Genomic DNA, 14,945 nt, shown 5'->3' on the forward strand with positions numbered 1-14,945 from the left:
ATATATGTATTCAAACTTGCAGCATGTTAATAAATAAATACAAAATAAAACAGCTGCTAGATGACAAGGGGTTGCCAACATTTGCGGTACTATTTATAAAATCACCGACTGATGCTATGAATATCACAGAGTATCACAAACAAAGTATCATGTATAAAATTACAACTTTCTTCAGCAACTGCCCCTTTGTTTCCTTAAATACATGACTACAAAGCACATTAATGTCACAAAACAAACACAGGCCATACCTAACAAACCACACGTGAGTCCATTCACGGAGATTCTAGAAATTTTCAAAGCAGCACGGAGAGTATCTAACACTTCATCTGGGAGATGATCAATTGACTGAAAAATTAGAAACGCGAGAATTAAAGCTGTCTGTATATGATTCAATTGGCATTGAAACAGTGTGTTCAATGCACAATAAAATCAACAAGTGAAAGGTATTGTAAAATGTTGTCATTGGAAGAACAGAACTGTACCTGAACGTGATCAAAGATAATTTTGACAGCAATTTAATTTTTACCAAAAGGTAGTAGTGCGCATGGCAAAAAAGTGAATAAATAGATAGTAAATCAGGGTAGGAGCTGCAGTGGTCTGGTTGGTAGGGATTCTGACTACCACATGTGAGACCCAGGTTTGATTCCAAGGATGGGCGATCTAAGGCCACAATTTCTTCAGCCTTGTGCCCCCATATACAAACAGCTCTGGGGCTCACTCAGCCTCGATAAATGGGTACCTAGGGTCTACCCTGGGTGATGAAGATTGCTGGAGTGTGGTGCTGATCACATCACCTCCAAAATGGCAGAGATCGAAGATTGTGTGGCTCCCTCCCCCAATATCTCTGTATATATGCCTCATGGCATGGTGCAAAGTACATGGGGAACTTTACTTTACTTTACCTTACATCAGGGTAACAACATGAAACAATAAAAAATATACTTTTTAAAAACAATCAAGTAACCACTTTATATGGAATGACCACAAGTGTACACACTTGTAATGTGACGTCTGTATTTCTGATGTTCTTAAAACTAGAGTGGATATTTTAGGTGTTAAAAAATGTAGACAATATTTATTTTTCATGCACTAATAAAAATTGAAAATATATGACAACATTTTAAAATTATTTTACACATCTTTACATGTTTGCACATGACAGTAAAATTTCATGTTTTAACCATAACAAGAGTGAGTGGAAGTTTTGTTTGGTACTGAACATCATCATCCAAAATGAAATAAGAAGCACATCTTCAAGCTCAGGTACTTACGTGGAAAGTACTAACAACAAAATGGCCAGAGATGAATTTAATTTCTTTATACGTAGCTAAATATTTTGTTCTGAGCATTAATAATATTATAATAATAACAATAATATATATCTTTATGCTGTTTTCCCACCTAACCCTTGTCAGAATACAGTCTATAATTGACACACATTTCCTACAAACAGTACATGTATCCAATAAGAAATAATAATAACAATAAAAGAGATGAAAGAACAATGTATGGACAATTGGAAATAAAATTAGAACTATATGCTATAAACATACACTAGAGAAGTACATGTATATATATAAAACAACATAAAACTAAATACCATTACACACACAGACACAAGCATATACAGAGTGTCCGAAAAGTCACGCAACCCGGTGTTTACAACCGTATAACGGAATAGCGAAACGGAATTAGAAGAAACTCTTTCTGCCAAGAGAATGCCCTGTATATTGGGAAAATTTAGAGAGACAAACATATGTAAGAACATGCATGTTTTAATAACAAATAAGCAAAGTGTTGCCAAAGGTGGAAAAAAAAATTGCAAATCGTGTGTATTGATACACAGAACTCACTGAGGTAAATTATTGCAACATTTCACAATACCAACGAACAATTTGGATGGCCATCTATTGAATTTGACAGAAAGAGAACTTTGACGAAGTTTCAAAAACATTGCACAAGGGAATAAATGGGCTGTTCCAAAAATCGATGTTTTCACAATATTACAAGGGACACAGGCAACACTGTTTCTGTCACGTGTCACTAACAGACATGTTTCACCTCAAGCTATCACACTAAGGCACTTTTAACGACAAAGGAGAAAGTTGGTTATTCTCGAACATATGCAATAAATTACATACACCTTGCAATACTGAAATGTGGGTCCAGAAGAACATGTATTGTTGTTTTCTGTGCCTCAGGTGGTTGCTGTTTGCCGCGAATGGCATTCCAGATTGTGTCTACTTATGCTGACGTCGTGTGTATGTTTTCAAAATGCCATATTCTACACAGGAAAGAGTGTTTATTGTTGAAGAATACATCCGAACATCGTCATATTCTGGCGTAAGAGAAGCATTTAGTGATAAGTTTCCGACTACTCCCTCTCCAGATAAGTCGTCAATTTTTCGTCTTGTGCAAAGGTTTCGCCAAACTGGGTCAGTACATGAGAGACAACGTTCAGGGCACCCTTCTGTGTTAGGAGCTGATGTTCTGCAGCATGTTGAACAAAGAATGGTGACGTCGCCACAAAAGTCTGTTCGGAAGCTCACATCAGAATTGGACTTATAGTACAAGTCAATTGCTCACAAGGCTATATGGAAATTGAAATTTTACCCGTATAGAGTTCGTGTTGTTCATGAATTGAAAGTGGTGGATGTCCCGGCACGGTTGCATTACTGTCATTGGTTTCAATCATTCGTTCGACAAAATTGTGTCAATGTACTGAATAAAGTTTTTTTAGCGACGAAGCCTGGTTTCAATTGGATGGGTATGTCAACAGCCAAAATTCCAGGCATTGGGCGACAGAAAACCCACATCAGTTGCATGAACTACCCTTGCACTCTCCAAAAATTGGTGTATGGTGTGGAATATCGCGACATCGTATTGTGGGACCATTATTCTTTGAGACAACAGTGGATACCACTGTGTACGGGGATCTCATAATCCAATTCGTTGCTCTCCTGGAAGAAGACAAACGTGATGCTTGGCTACAACAAGATGGAGCAGTTTGCCATATATCTAATGAATCTCTTCGTATGCTGAGAGAATTTTTTGGTGATCATTTAATATCCAAGGATTTATGGCCCAGTCGCTCGCCCGATTTAACATCTGCAGATTTTTTTCTGTGGGGTTACTTAAAGGGGAAAGTATACCAAACGAGACCCAGAACATTGGAGGAGTTGAAACGAAACATTACACAGGAAATTGATAATATCGGTGCTGCAACCCTCAGGAAGGTATCTGAGAACATGATCAAGCGAACCAACTTTTGTATCCAAGAAAATGGTGGACACTTCGAACATTTGCTTTAATTTGTAGGGATACCCACATTTCAGTGTTGCAAGGTTTATGTAATTTATTGCATATGTTCGAGAATAACCAACTTTCTCCTTTGTCATTAAAAGTGCCTTAGTGTGATAGCCTGAGATGAAACACGTCTGTTAGTGACACGTGACAGCAGCAGTGTTGCCAGTGTCCCTCGTAATATTGTGAAAACATCGATTTTTGGAACAGCCCATTTATTCCCTTGTGCAATGTTTTTGAAACTTCGTCAAAGTTCTCTTTCTGTTAAATTCAATAGATGGCCATCCAAATTGTTCGTTGGTATTGTGAAATGTTGCAATAATTTACCTCAGTGAGTTCTGTGCATCAATACACACGATTTGCATTTTTTTTCTGCCTTTGGCAACACTTTGCTTATTTGTTATTAAAACATACAGTACATGTTCTTACATATGTTTGTCTCTCTAAATTGTCCCAATATACAGGGCATTCTCTTGGCAGAAAGAGTTTCTTCTAATTCCGTTTCGCTATTCCGTTATACGGTCGTAAACACCAGGTTGCGTGACATTTCGGACACTCGTTATATATACACATATATATATGTACATATCTACACACACACACACATATGTAGATGTATGTGTGCATATGTTTAATGGTATAAGCAGAGAAATATTTAACATGAACTAATATCAAATTCAGTGAGTCAAACATTGATCCATTGTGGGATTTAATTTTATTCATGTGTGCTCCTAGATTCAAACTGTTTATGTAGAAGAAAGTATCTTGCTTTGGATTTAAGAGCATGCGGTGTTAATTGGTTAGTTAGTGTTGTGGGCAATTTATTCCAGGTTGAAGTTGCATTTACCGAGAACAGTGGCGTGCCCAGGATTTTTGAAAGGGAGCGGTTATGTATACTTTTTCTTGGTAGTCAGCACTCATTTTGTCATATTTTCCTAGCTTTGACATTTTTTTTAAAGAATACTGGGCGAATCAGGGGCGATTCCTCCATGTTGGAAGTGAGAAACTTCCTACAGTTCATTTATATTTGCTTCCATTTCTCTACTTTTTAGGACTTTAATAATAATGCACGTTATAAAATAATGAGCTGAATGTACGAGGGACATTCCGAAAGTAAGTTTTGTCATTTTTTCTCACAGGGAAGCTGTATTACAAAGTGAGAAAACACATTGCCATAACAAAAGAAAATCTTTCTTGAATTCACGACGGGAGGAGCGATGGCGCATGTGCAGAGTACCGAAGAATAGAGTTAAGAAGCAGACTGACGTGCCCAAGCTCATTTGAGTGCAAACCAGTAAAGTAGAAAGGTGCTGGAAACGTGGCCACAAATGGAAGTGCGGCACGCTATTGCCACACACTAAGTAAATTGAAGTCCGCCATTCGACACAAGAGACCAGAGCTCTTGGTTCGAGGGGTTTTGTTCTTAGACGATAATGCAAGACCCCTCACAACAAGGGTCACTGCAGAACACATTCGTCGTCTGGGATTGGAGAGATTGAATCACCGGCCTACAGCCCCGATCTTGCCCCATCAGACTTCCACCTTTCTCCTGCATTGAAGTCAGCACTATCAGGACGTCACTTCAGAAGCAACGAAGAGGTGCAACAGGCTGTGAAGAACTTCCTTAAATCGCTGGACCCTGATTTTTACTAGAAGGTTTTCTTGAAATTGATTTCACGGTACGACAAATGTATCAATGTCGGTGGCGACTATGTGGAAAAATAACCAACAGATTGTATTTTGTTATGAAATTGTATTCTTCTGTTTGTCATAAAGCTTCCCTGTGGAAAAAATGACGAAACGTACTTTCGGAACGTCCCTCGTACATACAAATGACTAGGTTAGCTACTGTCAAGAGTTGACTGGTGGCGCTCCTTCCAGCCGCAGCCAAAAGACGATGGACACACATGCTTTGCTGCCCCGCCTGAGGAACCTTGCCTGTATCACTACAAACAGATGGGTGAGGAGTGGAAAAGGGGCAGAGGGAAGGTTGTGGTTTTAAAGCATCCAGCAAGGAAGCATTGAGGGGTTCCTCACATCAGTGGTGCCAACCCCATCAAAATGGTACTAAATGTAGCACAGTTTGATCTTCATTGGCCCCTAACACCCTGCTTTTGGCATAATGGTCAAATCTAGTATAATCTGTAAACGCGAGTCCCTGGGAGAGGAAAATTGAATTCAAAGGAATAGGTTTTCAGGAAATTTAAATAAAATTACGTTCAAATCTTATTTATTCTTCACCAGCGGACTTGTTTCAAATAAAAGGGAGTATTCACACACAGTGACATGCTTTTTTCACAACCATGCAACAATCCATCATCCAATATCTCTTCTTTATCCTGTCGATTTTGTTCCTGAGGAGATTTTACGGCAGTAAATCGATAGAAGGTTGGAATTAAACAAACCATTTTCTCAAACCGTTTCATTCTATGCTCAACTCATCTCGTTTGTTGAGCCATTCTACACAATCTTGTGTAGCGAACAGTGGCAGATTAAAAACGTTCTCTCGGAGAGGGTGGGCAGCAATTACAGTGCCCCCTCCCGCCGAACTTTTGGCATGCAACACACCTCAAAAGGGACAATTGCCCCTCTGTGCACCCCTGAAGGTGCCCTTGTCCATCAATAGTTGCCCCCGCTAGAATTGATTTCCTTCCAAGATTGACCTCTTTACTCCCATGCGGTTGCGCCACTGATGTAACATGAAGCGATGTGAAATATAAAATGCACACGCAACATGTGTAATACTACATTACAAAAAATTTCTCTCAAATGTGCACTCTCCCTTTCTTCCAAACAATTGTTCATGCATTTTAGACAAAACCAATAAGGAGAAGTCTTACTTCTCTCTCTGGTAAATTACAATGCGTTACAGAAAAGATAATACATTGCGAGAGAAGCGAGGAAGAACATTTTTAGATCCATTTTCTTCAAAACTGAAAACAATGTTGATTTAATAGGGAGCAAATAATTCCACGGGGCACCATGACATTCTCTCTTTTACAACTTTTTTCATTTAGATTGTTCGGCGCCCAGGGCTGACTCCCACCACTCCCTAGCTACGGTTCTGATGAGACTAACAAAAGTAGATATTGCAAGCAAAACGAGCAAGAAAATTTTACGAAATGTACTTTTATTTGCATAAAATTTGAAACCAAGTGGTGGGCAATTGCCCCCTGCAGTTGCCCTTGGCCGTCAATGTTTCCCCCCCCCCCCAGAATTGATTTCCATCCAGTCCCCTGTGGTTGTGCCACTGTGTAGCACACCAATCATTCTAAATTGTTTAACTTCAATAAATATAGACTGTAATAGATTTCTCAAAAATCAAAATAAATTTATTTTTGATTCAAATAGATGTGACTGTCGGGAACAGTGAAGCAGATGAAGCAGATTAACCTATGTCCCCAAACAGGCAGGAAGAGCACTGCTGTGTTACCTTCCATGGTTGCTAATTCTCAGCTCTTGGGTATCTCATAAAATTCCACAATGTTTGATACATTTTGGTCCAACTTTGTAAATTTATAAATAAATTAAAAAAAAGAAAAGCCCTTGTGAGAGGCGCAGGAGCATGGACGTCCGCAGGATTTTTCCAGGGAGGGGCAAGGAAGGTATTTTTCCAGGGGGGGCCAACATGGCATATTTTCCCCAATAATAGTGTTCATCCCTCAAAAAACATTGCTTAAATTTGAATTTGTCATGTTCATGCAATAATTAACACACATTATTGTAGCTGAAATTAAATTATATGTGTGGAATATGTAATTTTTGTAGAAGAATGATCGCCCCCTCAAGCCATTAATTCGCCCTTGCAGCAAGCTACTAAGATCAATAGTTGTAGTTTGCCTAATTCTTTTCCATGTCACCATAGTAGCGCTGGGGTATATGTCTCCTTGGCTATGGCATTTCCACAGTGCCTGTGCATGAAAATATGATTGAGGAGGCAGAGGTGGCGGGAATATTTTCTAGATTCTCTGTGAAGGGGTGGTCACCTCACGACTCCTTTGATCCAGCCTAGTACCTTCACCTTAAGTTCATTTCGTGCTTATCTTTCATTGCCCCTCCTCCTTCCTCCATCATCCTTACCTTCGTTCGCCTCCTATCTGTTGTCTCCCTCTAATCTTCTATCGGCTGCAATCTTTCATCGCATCCATCCTTCTTAATTCTTATCTTTGTTCGCCCCCTGTTTCTCGTCGCTCCTATTTTAGTCACTCCTTGCACTCGCCGATAAGCTCCCTGCTCCCCCATAATGGTAGTTCTTCGTAAAATACCACAATATTTACCTTATTGGATTTCAACTGCGCATTGAAGAAATAAAATGATGCCCTTAAGGGTCTGTTGCCCCTCCATCCCCCCTTTTCCCCCTCTCTTGTGTGTTTCTTAATTGGCACTATGTGTGATATAGTTCATTCCAACCGTGTAAATTATTTATCAATATGTGAAAAAATAAAATAGGTCCTTGGTGCAAGTTGCCCACGATGCCCCCTCAAGGGCCTCGGAGGGGGAGGTCACCCTCTCTGCCCCCCTTTAATTTGCTCTTGGTAGCGAATAATAAGTTACGCAAGTTCAAAACTCGAAAAATATATGCATAATTGAACTTAAAACTGTAGTAAAAAAGTAATTAATAATAAATCCTAGCACAATTTAGAAGCATTTATCATAATTTCAGAGTTTAAGCAGCACTTTTTATTATCCTCAATCCACACGACAGGGAGATGGGAGAAAATCAAAATTCTTGCAAAATCTGAAATATCGTCATGTATTTACGTTGTTTTTTCATAGGTTCACATAAAAAAAATCATAGTTCAAGCGGGCAGGGGCCCCTTGCCCTACCTTGTGCGTGGGCCTGCAGGTAACATTCTAAATGCAATGGATAGTACGAGCGATTTGTGCGACTGTAATTGAACGCATTTTTAAAACCTTGCTCAGTTTACCATAACTTCTTCCTACATTTAAAATAAAAACATGAGTAGCCACTGGGGCAAAAGGGGGGTTATAACCCCCATCAACCCCCCCTTGGGCACGCCACTGACCGAGAATGATGATTTGAAGAAGGCGGTACTGCAATGACATGTAAAAAGTTTGTTATGCTCTCATGTGGCATGTGAGTGTATTTGAGTGCCTGTTTTAAGTTTTCTGAATAGATAATCTGGTTTACTTACTTTTAGAATGTTGTCTATAAAAGTGATGTAGTGCAGATGTCTTCTTCTGTCCATTGTTAGTATTTTCTTTGTGTTCAAATGAGGCAGGATATGTTCACGTTTTCTTATGTTCAATGCAAACCTTATACAAGAATTTTGCATCACCTGAATTTTCCTTATATCTCTGGCTGAAATCCCACGGCCATAAACTACATCACAGCAATCAAAGAGTGACCACAATAAGAGCTCGGCAAGCTTCAGTTTAAGTTTTTCGGTTAAATAATTTCAAGACTTATATAAATTCCTGAGAATGTAGAATGGTTTTCTACATCAAAACCAGATTTTTAGATGTTGTTTTATGTGACATGCATGTCCCATGTAATTTCAAGACCATGTCGTTATACCTGTTGTTCATAATTGATTGTCTGCTCCTCAGTAACATGTGGATTTGTTGGGATTTAATATTAGTCTATTGGAATCACACCAAGTGGAGATTCTTTCCAATTGATCATTGACTACCTTAACATCATGTCTATTTGTTATTGGTATAGTAGGTAGGTATATATGTGTGTCATCAGAATAGAAATGATATGTACGTATTTGTATTGCTTTTGATAAGTCTGCTGTGTACAAAGTATGGCCACAATATTGATCCCTGAGGTACCCTAGTTTTCATTGGCACAGATTTTGAACATTGTAGTGTAATGCCAGGCATTTGTACTTTCTGGTTTCTGCCTGTAAGATAAGAGTGGAACCACTTGATTGCTAATGGGCTGAAGTTATAATGAGTTTATCTCAGTTTAGCTAAAAGTCGATCATGTCATACGCTTTCGAAGGTTTTACTTAGGTCTAGGAGGACTAGTATGACTGCACTTCATTCATCCATGAAATGAAGGATGTCAGCTATTACTTTTGTGAATGCAGTGGCTGTACTATGTTTACTGCGAAAACGTGACTGTAATTCTGGTAATATATTGTTCGCCTCAACAAATTTGGTGAGTTGCTAGCACACTACTTTCTCAATAATTTTAGAGACAACAGGCCGCGGTGGCTCAGTCGGTAATGCATCTGACTACCATGCTAAAGGTCCAGGGTTCGATCCCCGGCCGGTTCAAATCCGGGAACTTTTCTAACGATGGAAGCGGCCCCGGTGCCCACCCAGCATCAAATAACATGGGTACCTGGGGGAAACCCTGGGGGGTAAAGGTGGTCAGGGGCGTGATGCTGATCACATCATCCCCACTCACGACCAGATCAAGAAAGTGTGGGGCGTTAGCCCCACACCCCCTCTACGCCTTCATGGCATGGTACTATGCACAGGGGAGCACTATACCTTTTTTTTTTACCTTTTTACAGGCAGCAAGCTTATTGATCTAAGATGATCAATACTTTGAAATTCTTCTTCTTTGCTAGTGGGATTATGTGAGCTTCCTTCCGTATGGAGGGAAATTCTCCAGTGCAGATAGAGAAATGTATGTGTTAGTACAGGCAGTACAAAGAGGAGCAATAACTTCAACATTCTGACTTTGATTTTATAAGCTCTAGCTGCATTTGTGTATACTATGAAAAACTAAATATGCTGACCAAGGCAGTAATTTATTTTATTAAAAACATAAACTAAACGTAACGTTTCAACCTTCTAGCACTTGATACTTGATACAGAGTCTGAAGAAGACCTTGCTAGAAGGTTGAAACGTTATGTTTAGTTTATGTTTTTAATAAAATAAATTACTGCCTTGGTCAGCATATTTAGTTTTTCATATCATGGAAACAAGGCTTAATGATGTATACTATGTATTGCCTTATATATGTCAAGTTCTGTTATTGTATTAATTGTGAAACATACATCTGTGGTATTCTCATTCTTATTTGTCATGAAGTAATTGTACTGTGTTTGGAAAAGTGTTTCAGAAAAATTGAAATTCTGTGTTACATTATATAACATGTGCATCTCTAAGATTAGAAGGAAAGGCCATCAGTATTATTTGTAGTTTTATCAACAATACCTAAATCTTTTAATTTTTGCCAGGTACCACATGTGTTCATATTTTTGCTGTTTACATGGGATGTGAAATAGGCTTTCTTTTCCTGTCTAGTAATTGATGATGTGGAATTACGGAGATCCTTGAAATGTTGCCAGTCATGTGATTTATTTGTTCATTTAAATTTACATAAGGCATTATCCCTGAGTGACGTTACTAGTATTACGTTATCTGTGATCAATGGAGTATATTTCTTACCTATCCTTGCTGTTTTAGTAGGTGCATGAATTTCAAAGATGCTTATGAATTTTGAATTAAAATAGTTTATTTTGTCTTCTATATTACAGAAAGATTTCAGCAATTCCCAATCTATGGTTTTCATATCATTTTCGAATTTATTACTGTCAAATTTAGAAAAGTCATGTATGTAACATGTTTCATCTGCTTTGTGGCCTTCTCATAAACCAACGATACATAGTGGTCAGAGGTACCTACAGGGTTTTCAACATCAGACTTGTGAACAACTTCAGTATTATCTATTGCTATGAAGTCTAAGAGTGTTTTACTATTTGCTGTGATTCGGCTGGGTTTGTCAATTATTTGAGTCAGGCCAAATGTTTTAAAGATTGTTCTTAAATACATAGTGTCTGTTTCATGTTTTAATTATAATTTAATAATTTGAAATGTTGTAGACTCCCACACATCCAAACAGTTAGCCCTTTTGTCATTTGTATGGGCAATCCTGGAGGGAACTTCAAAATTTTTTGCTGTTGATCCAACATTATGGAAACTACTTGAAATTAAGAAGTAGCAGACTCCAGTTTAAAATGCCAAGTGACAGTGGTGAAAGGACTCATTTCACCAAAGGTCACTTGATAGGCGTTTGCCCACAAATGGCTGTAAGGACATCCATTTAAGCTATTTGATGTGAAAGCAACAATGTGTTTATAACTTTTTAACAACCTAGAACTTCAGTTAGATTTTAATTTAACTTTTTCTATATTATTCTTCATCTCAAAACGTAAAATGTGAAGAAAATACACATTTAACTTTTCACTTACCTCCTCCATCCAAACCAGAGGTAGCACCATGTCAGAGGAAAACATTTTCATTTGGTTAAACCCCTCAACTTTGCGAGCAATAATATTCAACTGTATTCTTAACTTTGCTTGCAGTGGAATACCAAATTTCTGAAATAGAAATATCAACATTTGTTTCAATAATAATTTTAGAATTACACTATTTATATGACAAGCTGTATGAACACATGGTCCCAGAAATAATAAATTATTTAAGCTAAAAGGGGAAATGAAACATTAACAAAGACAATATTTTAATTTGAATCAAAATTTTTCAATTCATTTAAATGATTTTTGAAAACTTTCCTGGTGGCAAATGATGAAGATACAATCTTGGGATATTGACCAGTTTAAGGTTTCCTCATAGCCAAATGGTAAGTGCTCTCACCTTTGGTGTGAGTGGTCGCAGGTTCAATTCTGATATTGACCCAGCATCATAAGATCAATTGCGGAGCTACTTGAAAATAATAATTAGCATGATCCAATTTCAAAACCCAGAAAACGTGTCACAAAAATGCCATTCCCTTATATTTTCTAGGAATAAAAGAACATTTTATTATGTTTGACTTGTTATTGTCTGCTGAGGAAGCAAGACTGGTCAAATTTGCCCCCTCACTGGCGCTGTCCATGTCATCCTTACCAGCATTTGCTTATCTGACTGTTAAATCCTAGGGTGGTTTAGTTGGGTATGGCCAGGCACGTATCCAGAGGGGGGGCTTAGGGGGCTCGAGCCCCCCCCAAAATTTTTAGGTTTCCACTAGATAAAATGAGGTTTTCGGTTTCTTGTGGTGTGAAATAAAATAATGTGACAATAATTTAGGAAAGAGAATTAATTATCGAGGCAAGACGGAGAATGTTCGTAACCCTGTTATTGATAATAGCATGTATCCAAGATGGGGCACAGGGAGCTCGACCCTCTCCCCAGGAAATTTTTCAGTTTAAGTTAGGTTTAGGTTTTTGGCTTCTTGAATAATGTGAAAATAATGTAAGGAGAGAAATAATTATCGAGGCAAGACGGAGCATGTTTTATACCCAAGTTATTGTTAATAGCACGTATCCAAGGTGGGGATGAGGTCTCGAGCCCCTCTCAGGAAATTTTTCAATTTACACTAGATAAAATTAGATTTTTGGCATCTTCAATAATGTGAAGATAATAAATTTATAAATTTGAGAGAAATAATTATCGAGACAAGACGGAGAGCATTCTATAACCTTATTATTGTCAATAACACGTATCCAAGGTGGAAATCAGGAGGCTCGAGCCAACCCATCAGGAATTTTTTTCTGTTTACACTAGATAAAATTAGGATTTTGGCTTCTTGAATAATGTGATGATAATTTGGGAGAAATAATTATCGAGACAAGATGGAAAATGTTCTATAACCCTGTTATTGTTAATAGCACGTATCCCAGGTGGGGTTGAGGTTGCTCGAGGTTGCCCCCCCCAGGAATTCTTTTTTATTTTACACTAGATAAAATTAGGTTTTTGGCTTTTTGAATAAGGTGACGATGATTTAAGGAGATAGACAATTATCGAGGCAAGACGGAGAATGTTCTATAACCCTGTTGTTGATAATATTGCACGTAAACTTTTCTTGCGCTTTCGGTGTTGTCACAGCGCACTTGAGCACTATGTAGAAACTTGTCAGCATTTGGAAGCTGCACAACAAAGGTAGCGCCACACGTAGGGCGATTCGTTGTAATTATTAATCTCTGGAAGGTGGGAGAGGGTACGTTCTTGAATGAGAGAAGGAGTCAACTACTTTCAATATTAACGAATTGTTTTATCTGCGGAACGTTCTAAAATGTCATGAGGATATAAATACGCGGATTCAATTTTTCGGTTCATCTGTACAAAGAATCGGTTAATGAGATTTCAGAGGTAAGACAATTCATACTGTCGATTGATGATCAGATCAGTCAGCGTCCTATCTGGTTGCTTTATAAGATATAGTGATTCGAAAATGAAGACATTGACAACAGCAGAACTTCCGGGGCCTCAGTGTAGTGCTAGTTCGGTTCGAGGGCCGAAGAGATCAAGGTGCCCTTCCCCCCCCCCCCCTCTCTCTCTCTCTCTCTCTCTCTCTCTCTCTTTTGTGAATATTTCAGCAGTACCGTATATTGGAGTGGTTTATTAAAACAGAAATAAGCTGCATAGATCAACTGAAAATCAAAGTTTTGAGTGATGATTTAGTTTTGCCAGAACTAAATTTCGTATATGCAGTCCGAGAATTTCATGGTAAAAAACAAAAAAAAAACTTTTGTTTGAGCCTACTGGGTTCGAAACACATTCAAAAACTTAACTACCATCAAGAGACAGCCGAAAATTTTATGAATGTCGAGAAGAGAAAGCAAGAAGATGTTGCATATGTAGACATTTTAGGCGGAAATCAGGCTCTACCAGGACCCGAATCAGGGCTCTACCAACTGAGCCACCTAGCCATCCTTGACTTCAACCGATTATTCGTTAAAATGTCTACATAGTACATGTCCTGTGTATATCAAATCGTAAGGTGTTGCCTGTATAGTGAACAAGCACAGAAAATATAGGAGAGAGAAGAAAACTGAGGAGCATTCCCACTGGTTGAGGAGAATTTTTTTCTGTGGTCAACAAGAGCTACTACTTCGAGGTGACAATGACAGTGGCCTAATAAGGGAGATTTCACACCATGTCGCCTGAAGATTAGGTTTGTGCGGCCTTTTGTATCGCTACGGTGTGAAACGTTGCTGTTGATTGGCCCATTCCAATCGACATGTATTGCGTGTCCCTTCAGTCTGAAACCTTCATAAGTCTTGAAAATCCAAGTCACAAGAATGGAAAATTAGGGCCTTATTAAGGTTAGGCGTGAAGGCAGGCAGATGACAGCACCCTAAAGGATCATATCCAAACCTGCAGGAAGAACGCATCTTACTTCAATCTCCAATACAGAATGATAAAAACTTCTGGTGAGTTGATTTTAAAAAATGTGTCCGAGATAAAGAGAGGCGTGCCCAGGATTTATGGAAGGTAGAGGGGTTACGCATACTATTTTTGGTGGTCAGTATGATTTTGCCATTTTTTCCTGTCTTTGACGTTCCTATTTTTTTTATATATATAAAAAATGGAATACTGGATCAAATGGGGTTATGACCTCACCAACCCTCCCTTGGGCACGTCACTGGAGGTAAATGAGTAAGCATTTGATCATACTGGGAGACGAAACACTAGATGTGTTGGGAACAGAAGGGTTTTCACTGTGCATTAATTGTTTCGTGATCCACCTCTGTATTCGAGAAGACTTCCTTTGTTTCGTGCCGATATATGACAAGACAGCGGAATCTGTGACAGGCACTTTTGAACACTTGTGAGTGCTAAGGCCAGAATCTGAACAATTTGGTGGGTTTCGGCTTTCATAAGAGCTACAAACATGGGAGGACAAGACACATTAGTGGTGTTCAGGCTCGAA

General features: G+C 38.6%; 1 protein-coding gene across 1 annotated transcript in view; it reads right to left on the minus strand.

The window, feature by feature from the left end:
• The window catches only part of LOC145986654 (scavenger receptor class B member 1-like), a 45,262-nt gene continuing 30,317 nt past the window's right edge, over positions 1–14,945 (minus strand). The window contains exons 8-9 of the mRNA XM_083120928.1: positions 11,482–11,610; positions 1–345 (exon numbers count right to left, since the gene is read on the minus strand). Coding sequence (XP_082977054.1) covers positions 172–345; positions 11,482–11,610 — 303 coding nt within the window. The 3' untranslated portion in view covers positions 1–171. The remainder of the gene's footprint in view (positions 346–11,481; positions 11,611–14,945) is intronic.

The sequence above is a fragment of the Lepisma saccharinum genome, chromosome 4, assembly GCF_977018435.1.
Source record: "Lepisma saccharinum chromosome 4, izLepSacc3.1, whole genome shotgun sequence".
In the NCBI taxonomy this organism is placed as follows: domain Eukaryota; kingdom Metazoa; phylum Arthropoda; class Insecta; order Zygentoma; family Lepismatidae; genus Lepisma; species Lepisma saccharinum.